This window comes from Hippocampus bargibanti, linkage group LG14 (genome assembly GCF_051943395.1).
Source record: "Hippocampus bargibanti isolate YZ-2025 linkage group LG14, ASM5194339v1, whole genome shotgun sequence".
Classification (NCBI taxonomy): Eukaryota; Metazoa; Chordata; class Actinopteri; order Syngnathiformes; family Syngnathidae; genus Hippocampus; species Hippocampus bargibanti.
The window spans coordinates 3448240-3463334 of record NC_142747.1 but is presented as its reverse complement, the minus strand read 5'-3'; the positions used below and the strand labels follow the sequence as shown (position 1 = coordinate 3463334).

Sequence of the window (15095 nt, the reverse complement as noted above, 5' to 3'; positions counted from 1 at the left end):
AGTGTGTAGGATGACACTGGCAGTGAGGAAGATGAAGAAACCAAAGGCTGTAGTGAGGACAAAATGGTGGAAGTTGAAAAAGGAAGAGCGTTCCATGACATTTCGGAAGGAGGTAAGACAAGCACTGGGTGGGCAAGAGGTCCTTCCAGATGACTGACAAATTGCAGCAAACATAATCAGAGACACTTGGTCGGAAAGTACTTGGTGTATCGAGTGGAAGAAAGGTAGATGAGGAGACTTGATGGTGGACGGGGAGGTGCAGGAGTGTACACAGACAAAGAGGTTAGCAAAGAAGAAGTGGGACACTGAGAGGACGGACGAGAGTAGACAGCAGTACAAGGAGATGCAGCGCACGGTTAAAGTAAAGGTGGCCAAGGCCAAAAAAAGATGCATATGATGACTTGTATGCTCGGCTGGACAGCAAGGAAGATGAGACTGATCTTTCCCGGCTGGCAAGACAGAGAGACAGAGATGGTAAGGACCTGCAGCAGGTTCGGGTGATTAAGGATAGAGATGGCAATGTATTAACAGGTGCCAGTAGTGTGATGGCAAGATGGAAAGAATACTTTGAAGAATTGATGAATGAGGAAAATGAGAAGGAACAAAGAATAGAAGACGTGACTGTTGTGGACCAAGACGTAACAAACAGTAACAAGGATGAAGTGAGGAGGGCGCTGAAGAGGATGAACTGGGGCCTGATGATTTACCAATCGAGGTATGGAAGTGTCTTGGAGAGGTGGCGGTGGTGTTCCTGACTGAGTCATTCAACAAGATCTTAGATGGTGAACAGATGCCTGAAGAATGGAGACGAAGTGTACTCGTGGCCATTTTTAAGAACAAAGGAGATGTGAAGAGTTGTACTAAGTACAGAGGAATAAAGTTGATGAGCCATACAATGAAACTCTGGGAAAGAGTAATTGAAGCTAGACTAAGAGCAGAAGTGAACATTTGTGAGCAGCAGTATGGCTTCATGCCAAAAAAGAGTACAACAGATGCAGAGTTTGCTTTAAAAATGCTGATAGAGAAGTACAGAGAAGGTCAGAAGGAATTGCATTGTGTCTTTGTAGATCTGGAGAAAGCGTATGACAGAGTGCCATGAGAAGAGCTGTGGCATTGCATGAGGAAGTCTGGAGTGACGGAAAAGTATGTGAGAGTGGTGCAAGACATGTATCATGACTGTAAGACAGTTGTGAGGTGTGCTGTTGGTGTGACTGGAGGTGGGACTCCACCAGGGGTCAGCTCTGAGGCCCTTCTTGTTTGCTATGGTGATGGACAGCCTGACAGACGATGTTAGACCAGAATCTCATTGTGACATTGTGATCTGTAGCGAGAACAGGGAACAGGTGGCAGAGAAACTAGAGATGTGGAGAGGAATGAAGATCAATCGCAGCAAGACGGAATATATGTGTGTGAATGAGAGGGATCCAAGTGCAAAAGTAATGCTACAGGGAGAAGAGATAAAGAAGGCGTAGGATTTTAAGTACTTGGGGTCAACTGTCCAGAGCAATGGAGAGTGTGGAAAAGAGGTGATCAAGTGTGTCCAGGCAGGCTGGAGCGGCTGGAGAAAAATGTCAGGTGTGATGTGTGATAGAAGGGTTCCAGCTAGGATGAAAGGAAAAGTGTATACAACAGCGGTGAGACCAGCCATGATGTTTGGACTGGAAACAGTGCCACTGAAGAAAAGACAGGAAGCAGAGCTGGAGGTAGCAGAGCTGAAGATGTTGAGGTTTTCTTTGGGAGTGACCAGGCTGGATAGGATCAGGAATGAGTCAATTAGAGGGACAACTCATATTAGAGGCTTTGGAGAGAATATCACAGAGGCCAGACTGAGATTTTGGACATGTCCAGAGAAGAGAGAGTGACTATATGGGGAGAAGGATGCTGAGCCTTGAACTGCCAGGCAGGAGACCGAGAGGAAGACTGAAGAGGCGGTCTTTGGATGTGGTCAAAGAGGACATGAAGGTAGCTGGTGTGAGAGAAGAGGATGCACAAAACCGGGATAGATGGAGGACATTGATTCGGTGTGGCGACCCCTGAGGGGAAAAGCCGAAAGGAAAAGAAGAAGATATACATCTATATATACAGTGATACCTCGGTTTTCGACCATAATCCGTTTCAGAAATCTGTTCGAAAACCGATTTGTTCAACAACCGAAACAGCATTTTCCATTAAAATCAATTTAAAAAATCTTAACCGTTCAAAGTCTAGAAAACAACTTTTTAACTATTTCATCGCATAAACCAGATGAAAATGTAATTATAGCGCAGGTTATGTGTAAAATTCTATAAAAACAAAGTTGTTTTCACCAATTTTAACATCAACATTAACATCTGTACATAAAAATCTCTCTATCTTTCTAACACGGGGCGTGTTGGCACCTATCCCAGCTGTATTTGTCTTTTCAAACCATCCTCTGCTTGCTTTAAAATCATACTATTCAGGAGATCTTAACCAAATCTGTCATAGCAATAGCATTTTGGCAAAAATAAAACCTCAACAATATTAATGCGTCGGTCACAATGAGACAATGAGGAAGACGTGACATATAACGAAGTGACGTATAAGGAAGCAGAGGGTGTCGAGTGATGCATTCTGATGCACTCAGTTTGGTTGAGAACAAAATTTCTATTGTATACCGGGGCATAAAAAATATTACATTTTTGGTTGAAAACCGAATGGGATGAGAACCGAGACGTTCGAAAACCGAAGTTTGACTGTTTATATATATATATATATATATATATATATATATATATATATATATATATATATATATATATATATATATATATATATATATATATATATATATATATATATATATATATATATATATAGATATATATATATATATAGAGAGAGAGAGAGAGAGAGAGAGAGAGAGAGAGAGAGAGAGGGTGGTTAATTCCTATTGAGAATAATGGTTTCTTTACGCAGTAAAAAAACAAAAACAGCTTTAATTTTACATGCTGTATATGTATTTTTATATTTATATTTATTTTATATATATATATAGTCAAAGTCAAAAAGTCAAAGTCAGCTTTATTGTCAAATATGCTAATATGCATGACATACAGCACAGATGAAATTAATGTCCTCTCGGACCCAACGTGCAAGAGATGCAAGGCACTTATAACGTGGCTAAAAAAGACATACAATTGACAACAGACAATACATGTAATTTCTGTATGTAAAGTGAGGTAGTGTCGTATGGAAAGTGAGGCAGTGACGTATGTAAAGTGAGGTAGTGACATATGTAAAGTGAGGAAGTGACGTATATAAAGTGACGTACTGTAGTAATGCAAAAACGAACAACAAGAAAGGGTTTAAGTGAGGTCTTGCAGAAAAAAATCAGAGAGAACAAAAAAATAGAGTTCAGGGTGATCGTACAGCATGTAGCGTGTACTCAGAGTTCGGTGAGTGTGGCAGTGGGAAGGGGCAGGCTGGGCAGGGCTGGGAGGGAGTTGAGTCTCCGGACTGCCTGGTGGCAGAAACTGTCCTTGAGCCTGCTGGTCTTGGCTCGGAGACTCCGCAGTCTCCGACCCGATGGCAGCAGGCTGAAGAGGCTGTGGGAGGGGTGGGTGGGATCGCCAGCGATCCGGATGGCTCTGCAGGTGAGGCGGGTGTTGTAGATGTGGGGGGGGAGAGAGACACCGATGATCTTCTCAGCTGTCCTCACGATGCGCTGCAGTCTTACGGCAGGACACGGTGCAGGCGCCATACCACACGGTGATACAGCTGGTATATATATATATCAGAATCAGAATCAGAATCATCTTTATTGCCAAGTATGTAGAACACACAAGGAATTTGTTTCCGGTAGAATACGCTGCACTAGTATCGTTGTCAAAAAAAACTGCTAAGTGGCACTATACAGTTCCATTTTGGCTACTGTTGAAAGAGTTCAAAGAGTTAATGGCTTGGGGGAAGAAGCTGTTTAAATGTCTGCTGGATTTGGTGCGCATGGATCGGTAGCGCCTGCCTGAGGGGAGTAGCTGGAAAAGGTGGTGGGCAGGGTGCGGAGGGTCCAGTAGGATTTTCCGCGCCCTAGTTTGGATTCTTGCAGTGTGCAAGTCCTCGAGAGTGGGTAGGGCGGTGCCAATGATTTTTTCCGCCGTCCTAACTGTCCGTTGAAGTCGGATTTTGTCCATTTTTGTGGCGGCCCCGAACCAAACCAAATATATATATATATATATATATATATATATATATATATATATATATATATATATATATATATATTTTTTTTTTTTTACTGTGACAGAAAGCATTGTTGTCAACAGGAAGTAAGCATTCTCACTGAGCCACACCAAAGTGTTTGGGCTTGGACTTTGCCCAGCATAGAACAGGCCTCTCAAGGGTTATTGGGCACGCAAGCATTAAAAAGGCGGTCAGAGTCATAAAAAGCACCAGGACTTATCACAAAGCCTTGTCAGAGATCTGTTGATAAGGCTGTTGATTTTGCAACATTTAAAAAAAAAATAATGACAGTATTTTCTGGAATATAAGGCACATCTTCAACGAATGACATATTTAAAAGACCTTTTCCATACATAAGGTGCAATGTATGATAAGGGGCTTATTCAATGAATGACATATTTTAAAACATTTTCCATCCATAAGGCATACTGGATGATGAGGCACTTGGTCAGCTTGAAAAAAAAATATTTTCTTTTAGGTGCGCCTTATAGTACAGAAAATACGGTACTTATAGTTATAGTCAATCCCATTGCAATAAAAAGTGTCACACTTGATTACTCTGGCAGTCATTTAGTTTTATCACAATTCAATACATATGCTCCATTGATTTTTTTTTTTCCTCTATCTCTCTACTCCATCCATGTTGACCTTTGACCTTTTATACCAGGTGCCCCCAGAACCGGAGTGGACAGCACCACATTGGCTAACTCTTACTCTAATTGTCCATCGCCTCATAAATCGCCAGAAATGTCAGCGAGCGGTCGGTGAGTTGAGTTTCTGTACTTGGACGACTAAATTCCAAAACAAATGCACATGTTGCATGTTGAAACATAGCTGGCACACACACGCACACACACACACACACACACACACACACACACACACACACACACAAGCACACGCACGCACGCGCACACGCACGCACACACGCACACACACACGCACGCACACGCACACGCACACACACATACACACACACACACACACACACATACACACGGAGAGCCATTAGATCATCAATAAAAGAGACGCAGCAGCCGCCATTTTCAGTTTGACGGGATACTGTACGTGGAACACGATGCGAGAGGCTCAAATTGTGAGTAAAGTTCTTCTGATCAACTAAAATGAGTGTTAGTCATCCATTTTCTGTTAACATGCGCCACATTCCATTCCAAAACTAAATACAGAATGATGTATACTGTATGTGGTTCATTAAACCATACAGTATCCACATTGTTTTTGGTCAAAATGGCATTGTCGATACAATATAAAATGAGAAAGCCACCGCGTTATTTGATAGACAGTGATACCTCAGCTTACGAACTTAATTGGTTCCAAGAAAGTGTGTGTAAGGCGAAAACTTTGTCTGCCAAACATTTATTTCTGATAAGAAACCATTAAAAATGAAAATAATCCATTCCCAGGTCCCGATAAAACATCATTTTCTACTAAATAAGCCTTTAAACTACACAAAAATATACATTATTTTATGTATAATAAATGTGCTATTGTATTGTAATGAAAGAAATAAACTGTACTGTATAATGTATAATAGTTGTTTTATTGACCTTTGTGATGGTCGTTTATGTAGTTGCCTCTTATCCGAATGAAGTTGCCGTGCTTTCTCGGCGATAATACCCTCACTCGCACGGTCCATTGCAAGATTGTATTCTCGTAAATTTAATGTTCGTAAGGTGAAAAGTTCGTGAGCGAAAGCTTTTGCAAGCTGAGGTATCAATGTACAATATAAAATGCGAAAAACACCACACTGGAAAAGCGCCGCGATGTTGAAGTCAAAACAACAACAACAACAACTAAATACCAAATAATATGACAACACAAAGACACAGACAGTCTTTCAATCTTAAGCACTTTCTGTACCCTATTTGTTGTGTGAAGCAGTTCTAGATAAAAGAGGAAAGGACCAAAGCGCCCTTTTCACCAGTAGATCAGGGATGTCGTGGTGGAATGTGCACGTCTGCTAAAGGCTAATTGTTGAAAGCAAACACCAAGCTGATGCATCCATTTTTGTCTCACATTTCCTGTCCCACGTCAACCCGCTTCAATTCCAAGCCGCGACAGTTCCATATACACTAATCTTTCTGCTGAACAAAGCGAGGCTGTGAAAATGCTGCCTATGACAGGCGCAAAAAAAGCACAATGGCCCCAGCGCTGTCCAGCCATCACAGGCAAATGGCAACAACATTCTTCCGATATCAAAAACAGTGCTGCTGAACAGGCACAACCGTTCAGCAGTCTCCTCCTTGATGAATATTGTGGCCAAAATGGTTGAAAAACAATCAGTATCTGTTATACATGACACACAATAATCTCGATAAGCCTTCTAAGGCTCTAAGGTCATCTTTTGAAGAAAATCAAGGCTTTTTGGTACGCTGGAAAATATGGTACATATGGTGGTCCCACTTTGCTTTGGAAATTCTGTTCAAAGGATAGGCTAGGGTAGCTTTAACTAGATGTTTACTTTTATGTTGTAAAAAGTAAGTGTGTGAATTGAGCACATAATAATAATATAATATATAATAGATAATAGAATATAATATATAATAGATAGCCAACAGATAGCTTGCTAGATAGCTATTAGATATCTATTAGATAACTTGATAGATAGCTGTATAGCTATGAGATAGCTAGCTAGATAGCTATATAGCTATTAGATAGCTAACTAGGCAGCTAGAAAGCAAATAGATAGGAATTTACGAATTAACTCGTTTTTTTTTATAAAATAATAGCATCTATAGTGTCTTACGCTGCATTGATTGTCCATGGAGTCCTAAAACTTAAGATTCTGTGAGTCCGAGAATTTGAGTAGCAATGACAAAAACCCTGGCACTGGAGTGTACACATTTTTACACATCTGCACCTTTGTTGCACCTGTGTTGCCAAGCAATGGCGTGGCCAGCAGCAGCAGCCGATATTACGCTCTGTGCAACAAGGATGCTGTGAATAAGGGAAGAGGAGGTGTGGGAGGAGGCAGCGTGGACCTCTCTTCTTCTACCTCCTACCACAACGCTTTAACGGACGACTCCATCGCCTATCGGACTCACAGCATACTTAGCGGGGACATTAAAAAGCTGTCCGAGCAAACCACGGCGTCCTGCACTGTACGCGACATCAGAAGTAACATGCATTCGGGATTGACCAGCCCGCCGGGGACGGACCCGGAGAACTTCAACCAGAGGTTTGTCCCCGCAAATGCTTGATATGCGCCATTAAAGCTAAATTTAACGATTTCAAACCCAGTAACAACGTCTGCTCTGTGACATAATAGCTTGCCCTGCCGTCTCATTTCAATTTACGCGTTCGGTGACACAAATCTTCCACCTGCTCATCTTTCGCTGGCAATTATCTGTCTGCTGTTGTTTCATTTCAGGTTGCTGAGCAATGGAGGTGACTCAAAGACATTCAGTCACACCCTCAACATTGTCAAAAACATCGGTGAGTACTCCAATCACTCTAATCAGCCGTCACCCTTTCTCAGACTGCTTCAAATTTAACTCCGACGTGACTTGTTATAGTTGTTAAAATCTAGTCGCGGCGCTATCAGAGAAACATTGATTGGCTTCCGGGTCAAGAATTCATTCAATCTTTTATCTTCATTTCATATTTGAGTTGAAATTGTTCTTATTATTGCTTCCACAGAGCACTGTCCATTTTTCAGCTGCATTTTTTTTTCACTCTTATGTAACTTGCCGTCCAGTCCGACGCCCACCAAACCAATCTGCAGTTATGACTGGGGGAGATTACGCAACGCACTCCTTCCTGCTGTTTGGAGCCATCTTAACTTTGGAAATAAATAGAAAAACAATGAAAAATAGGACATTTCTTATCAGTGAACTTTGAACCCACCCAAAACATTCTTCATTTGTTTCTTTTACTCCTGTATTGAATGTAAATAGGGACATGATATTCAGCTTCATACTCTGTAAAAAATAAATACACAATTAAATGAATAAATAAACAAACACCTAGAGAAATAAATAAAGAAATACAAAAATAAATAAATAAATACATAAACAAACAAAAACACACACAGGCAAAGAAACAAATAAGTAAATGAATCAGAATCAAAATCATCTTTATTGCCAAGTATGTAAAACACACAAGGAATTTGTTTCCGGTAGAACACGCTGCACTAGTATCGTCGTCATAAAAACTGCTAAGTGGCACTATACAGTTCCATTTTGGCTACTGTTGAAAGAGTTCAAAGAGTTCAAAGAGTTAATGGCTTGGGGGAAGAAGCTGTTTAAATGTCTAAATATTTAAATAAGTAAATAAATAAACACACATAAATAAATAAATAAATAAATAAATAAATAAATAAATAAATAAACATTGTAGTTACGGTTTCCTCTCGGGGGCCGTTTGGGAATTTGGGAAAGCCATTAGAATGTTTCATCCCTTTCACGTATTCCATCTAGAGCGCACGACAAATGAATGAATAAGTAGTTTTCAAATCTAAAGTCCAAAATAATGACTGTTCTTATGGTTTACATATGAAAATTTTACATTTTGCTTCAGACTTTAGCCAGCATTATGGTATTTCACAAGTCCTTGGCTTTGAAACCAGTGTCATAAATTGGATTGGATTAGCCTTGATTAGTCTCGCAGTGGAGAAATTGACATTTTACATCAGCAAAGTGATGAAAGGAAGAGGAAAGGAACAGAAAATGTAGAAAAACAAAATACAGGAGCTGTTGTAAAGGCAGCCACTCATGCCGCAGCCATCTTGAAGTCAAAACAACAACAACAAAAACTAAATAACAAAATAATGTGACACAACACAAAAGTCACACACAGTCGTTCAATCGTCAGCACTTCCTGCACCCTCTGTCGAATGAAGCAGGTCTAGATGAAAGAGGAGAGAATCAAAGTGTCCTTTTCACAAATGGATCAGGGACATCACAGTGGAATGTGCACCACTGCTACAAGCTAAATGTTGGATTGGATTGGATTGGATTGGATATGCCTTTATTAGTCTCACAGTGGAGAAATTTACATTTCAATTTACATGTTGAAAGCAAACACATCTCCTGTCCCACATCAATTCGCTTCAATTCCAAGCCGCAACCTACTGCCCATGACAGGTGCAAAAAAAGCACAATGGCACCGACATTCCTCCCAATCAATCAATCAATCAAATGAAAATGAGATGGAAAAAGTGACTAATGAGATGCTTTTTTTCCATTGCAGCCTTCTTGTATCAGGAATACCGCGACACATCGAAAAAGCAGGAGATTGAGCAGCGACGACAGCGCGAGCATCGGAGTCCGGCCGCCATGTTAGCGGGCTCCAATGTGTCCTCCCCGCCGGTTTTGCAGCTCCAGCTGAGGAACAACACCCGTACTCTCAGTTTGTGGCAGAACCTGCAAGCGGTGCAGGCCAGTAGACTCCTCATCCAGTTGCCACAAAAAGAAATTATCATGCAAGAGGTAATCCAAAAATGCTTTATAATTGGTGGCATGGGCATTTTCAATGACGTAGTTTTCACCCCCGACCGAAATATGTTTTATTTTTATTATCGTCCTCATTCACTGCCATTCACGAATTGATTCGGGAATTGAAAATATGACAGAGCGCAATACCCGAATTTGTTCAGGTTTTGTATTTTCATGCTTGGGTGCCGATAAAGCGCTAGCCATGGCCTTTTTCTTTTCCACAAGGGAGCATCATTTCCCTTGTTTCCATGTTAGCGATTTGTACCAGCTCGAGCTATTGTGAAAGGGCTATATAAACCAATATGTATTGGACAGCCACCCCCATTTGAAGCTCATATAATATTAACAATAATACATTTAATTTATAAGCGCCTTTCAAAACTCTCAAGGTTACTTCAGTCACAGGATCAGTTTTTCTGTGGGTGAGCAGTGGCAGCCACATTCACCAGCGTTCACTCAACCCAGAAGTAACTCAAATAGATAGAAAGCTAGCGAGCTAGCTAATAGATAGCTAATAGATAGCTAGCTAAATAGCTAGCCAGCCAGATAGCTATGTAGATAATAGATAGCTAGCGAGATAGCTAGCGAGCCAGCCACATAGCTAATAGATGGCAAATAGGCTTTGCAAATAGCAGATAGATAGCAAATAGATAGCAAATAACTTTGACTTTGATAGTCCCTTCCCACGAGGGGGCATCATTTCCCTTTTTTTCCATGTTAGCACTTTGTCCCCTGTACCTGTCATTCCTTTTTTTTTCTTTCCAGGCCATGTTTGAGCTTATTACTTCAGAGGCATCATACTACAAAAGTTTAGAGATTCTCGAAACTCACTTCCTTCGGAATCCTTCTTTAATAAACACCCTGAGCCAATCCGATATGCACTTTCTGTTCTCCAACATTGAAGAAGTCATGAAAGCAAGTGAACGGTAGGATAACGCTTCGGCTAACGCAAATCGCTGGTTGTTCATTTTTTACAAGCAATCCCTCCTAACGCTCTTCTTACGTTCTTAGGTTCCTGATGGATCTTGAACACCGAATTGAGAAGTCCATTTTAATTTCGGATGTGTGTGACATCGTTTACAACCATGCTGTTGAGCACTTCAGCGTTTTCATCAAGTACGTCATCAACCAGATGTACCAGGAACAGAACTACAGGCGAATTTTGTGAGTAGTCATTATTATTATTATTACAGACATTCCCCAACTTACGAACGGGATATGTTCCGAACGGTCGTTCGGAAGTTGAATTTGTTCGTAAGTTGTTTCAGTGCTATATTTTGTATGAAATGTATGTTTGAAGGACAACCGACACCATTTTTTTGTTTCCTAAATGACATCAGTTTTGTTTTATAGCATCGAAAATACCCAAAAAACGCAGGCTGATATTCTTATTCAAATGCAAAACACCAATAAAAATGACTTAGAGTGTCCCAAAACTGACACAAAATGAGCTCGAAAACTGGGCAGATTCAGAAAGTCCCGCCCCTGGGTTCGTGACGTCACTATTGGTCACACACTGCCTTGCCACAGAATCAAAAACAATGGCTTCAGAGAGTTCAGATTCGGAGAAGATGCTTTCTTATTACTCATCCGGTGATGAATATGATTCAAATAGTTCTGAAGAGGAAAGCAGAAATGTTTGCAATCGACTAAATAAGTCCTTCCGTATCAATTCGAGCCGTCTGGACTCCAATGTAGCGCCCATAAAATGCAAAAGATGGCGCACAAGCTCCATTGGAAATGGCTGATTTGTCCCCGTTTGTGTAAAAGTACACATTCTTCATGCGTGTGACCGCAATTGGCTGCGACACACAACGATTCACCATCGCGTTATTTATGGAGTTTTCCTTCTAATTTCGCAATACCAACCCGATATTTTCAGACCTAACAAAGTACCCAAAATGCATTGTGTGTCGCTTTCTCGGTCACGGGCGTTCCCTCCGTGACGTCACGTAGGGGATCGTCATCAACTCGAAAACAAGACTTCCTGAATATTCAGCGTGAGTCTTAAAACGTGGAATCTTTGTAAAATGCGCTCAGTAGAAGTCATTTGAAGTGATTTTACAAATTATGGACACAACTCGTCCGGGGCGTCGGTTGTCCTTTAAGGCTTGTAGAAGTAACCTGTATTGTTTTTTCATAAAAAAAATTAACATTTCATAAAATATATGCTCTATAAAGATATGTACATGTACAACTGGAGATAATACGACATATGATACTACAAAAATGTTCATATGTACCATTGTTCGTAACTTGAATGTTCGTAAGTAGCGGACCGTCTGTATTTAGAATGTTTCACATGCTGCTCCATCGTTCTTTTCAATATCAATCGGAGTCATTTGTGAGGGTGAGACTGAAATGAACTATTACGCTCACTGTAATAATCAATGTTCTTAGGCACTGGTGTCAAAGCCAAGCCAAGCCAAGCCAAATCAGGCCCACCACACCATTTTATTCGGCCCACAAAAGCAAATCAAACTTGTGAATTAGAATCATAATCAGAGTCATCTTTATTTTCTGTGTGGGTTTATAAGTATGTAGAACAAACAAGGAATTTGTCTCTGGTAGAACACGCTGCCATAAGAAAAATGAAGACAAAATACAGTTCTATTTGAATTCCTGTTCAGAGAGTTAATGGCAAAGGGGGAAGAAGCTCTTTAAATGTCTGCTGGATTTGGTGCACACGGATCGGTAGCGCCTGCCTGAAGGGGAGTCTCTGGAAAAGGTGGTGGGCAGGGTGCGGAGGGTCCAGTGATTTTCCGTGTTTATTCTCTTTACTTGGGATATGTTTATGACTTTAAAACTGACAGCCACATTTGTTCATGATGCAATTACGTTTGTGTCTTTGGTGCTGGAAAAGGTGGTGGGCAGGGTGCAGAGGGTCTAGTATGATTTTCCGTGCCCTGTTCTTGATATTTACAGTGTGCAAGTACTCCAAAGTTGCTCGGGCTTGATAAATCCTGAACCAAAATTTCAAATCGTCCCATGTAAAACAGAAAAATAGTCGTTTTTTACTTCAAATTTGAAGGCACAGTACACAGTGTGTAACCTCTTCACAAAAAGTACCCGTAAGTCAGTCATAACATCACAGCTTCTGGTTTATCCATGACAATTGATTTGAATACTTTGGCAATATGGATGCTTTAAAAAAAGATCCTGTTTTCCTATAGCATTGAAGTGTCTTCTATTTGATCGCAGTGATTGAAATCGTTTTAACCATGCGACGATCGAGTGAAAATTTACCTTGTTCTTTATTTTGGAGATTTGCAAAATTCCAGTGTGTGCTCAGCAAAGAAAAAGTAATCACTAAGCATGTGCGTGAAATAGGAGACATGCCATAAAAAAGCAGGTGAGCTTTGGAAAATGTGAAGGGTGTGGTTGCTTGTGAATTTTGACGTGCGCTGTACAGTATATCGCTATTCATCCGACACATAATAGAGCAGGTGAGATGTTCCCACGCCTCCCACAAGACAGTGAGAACGCATGCACTAAAACACCTGTTATATTACATGCCATCGTCGTTAGCTGATGTGCATGACATCGGTCACCAGCAGTTAGTGGTGCAACCAAAAAATGCTCATTAACTCATTCACTGCCAGACGTGCAAAAATGTGTCCACTCCAGGGCCAAGGTTTTTGGCATTGTCACTTCAATTGCAGAACTCACAGAATATTGACTTTTAGGAGGACACAAACATTCAATGCAGCGTAATAAACCTTAGATGCTCTTCTTTCATCAGAAAACAAGAGTTAATTCCTAAATGATATAGGTCTGGAGTTATCTGAGCTTGAAATGGGGGCGACTGTCCAAAATACAATGCAAGACATACATATTGGTTGATATAGTGCTTTAACAACAGCTGAAGCTTGAATAAAGCACTATTATGAACAAAAAGTAAATGCTACCCCTTCGTGGAAGGGAAAAACATTGCTAGAGGTCTGACCAGCGCTTTATCGGCACCCAAGCATGAAAAACTAAACCCAGATTTAATTTACAAACGCCACTCTATGTAATATTTTCAATTCCCGAAAACGTTTGTAAATGGCAGTGAATGAGTTAATCAATGTCTTGGATTAAAGCAATTAATTCAGGCAAACTGGAAGTTTTCAGTTTCTAATTCTTGGTCAGTCGGTCTCCCCCACCGTCCATCTGTCCGTTTGTCTGTCCAACTGTTTTATATGAAATTCACTGGCGTCAATGTTATGGCTTCAGATTGCTAGGATGGTAATATTGTTTAAATTTTAATGTTTCAAAATGTAGATTGATATAAAAGAATAATTTGCTTAACAACATATATAGTACTGTGCTTCAACACAGAACAGCAACAAAAACAATTCAAAAATCATAATTGTCTTTGGAAAGATAGCTGTTTACGTAGAATGTGGACGTGAGTGGGAACTAGAACGTAAACCTTGGCTGAAGGTATGAGACCTGAAGAGCCATGACTGGAAAAACTCGGTTTGACAGTAAGCGACAGTGAATAAATATTTGGTGGAACTCAATGCCGTGTTGTTTGTTTTGGCATGATGGCAGCATCGCCAATGAGGAAATCACTATTGGATTGTGTGGACAGTTCGAAATGGATGGCATCAGTATTTGCGAATCGATAAACTACTTTTACACATGCATTCAGTTGGAACCGAGGCAAAAACCAAATAAACGTAGGAAACGCCGCAGAACTGATCGAGTCATCAAGGCTAAACGCAGAGAAGGAAATACAGAGAGGGAGTGGTCTGGAGGAGCATGCTTTTAAAGTCAAAGAAGGCGCACCTAGCTTACAGGTGTGTCTGATAACCGCACAGTGAAACTGGCGAAAGATTGGACAACAGATTGTTCGCAATCACATTGTACCTTGCTCCCTACGTACCATACTCACAGAGAAAAATCCATTGAGTCGATATTTAGTAGTGATAAAATAAGTTTCGATAGAAAGATGGAGAGAGAAAGAGAGAGAGAGAGAGAGAGAGAGAGAGAGAGAGAGAGAGAGAGAGAGAGAGAGAGAGAGAGAGAGAGAGACAAAGAGAGACAAAGAGAGACAAAGAGAGACATACAGAGGGACAGAGAAAGAGAGAGAGACAGTCAGACAGAGAGAGAGAAACTGAGAGAGAGAGAGAGACAGAGAGACAGTGACAGAGAGACAGAGGGAGAGACAGAGGGAGAGACCGAGCGATAGACAGAGGGAGAGACACAGAGAGAGAGTCAAAGAGAGACATACAGAGGGACAGAGAAAGAGAGACAGACAGACAGAGAGACATAGATACAGAGAGACAGAGACATAGAGGTAGAGAAAGACAGACAGAGACAGACAGTGATAGAGAGACAGACAGAGACAGAGAGACAGAGAAAGAGAGACAGAGAGACAGTCAGAGACAGACAGAGAGACAGAGAGAGAGACAGAGAGAGATTAAGAAAGCTAAATGTCGTGAGGTGTGGACT

The 15095-nt window shown here is 40.8% G+C and overlaps 1 protein-coding gene across 2 annotated transcripts in view; it reads left to right on the top strand.

The window, feature by feature from the left end:
- ngef (neuronal guanine nucleotide exchange factor) overlaps nucleotides 1-15095 on the top strand; it is a 32344-nt gene that overhangs the window by 7113 nt on the left and 10136 nt on the right. For both annotated transcript variants that reach the window (XM_089013806.1, XM_089013807.1), the window contains exons 2-7: nucleotides 4868-4964; nucleotides 7106-7399; nucleotides 7592-7656; nucleotides 9412-9650; nucleotides 10422-10582; nucleotides 10668-10820. In XM_089013806.1, the coding sequence (XP_088869932.1) occupies nucleotides 4868-4964; nucleotides 7106-7399; nucleotides 7592-7656; nucleotides 9412-9650; nucleotides 10422-10582; nucleotides 10668-10820 (1009 nt within the window). The remainder of the gene's footprint in view (nucleotides 1-4867; nucleotides 4965-7105; nucleotides 7400-7591; nucleotides 7657-9411; nucleotides 9651-10421; nucleotides 10583-10667; nucleotides 10821-15095) is intronic.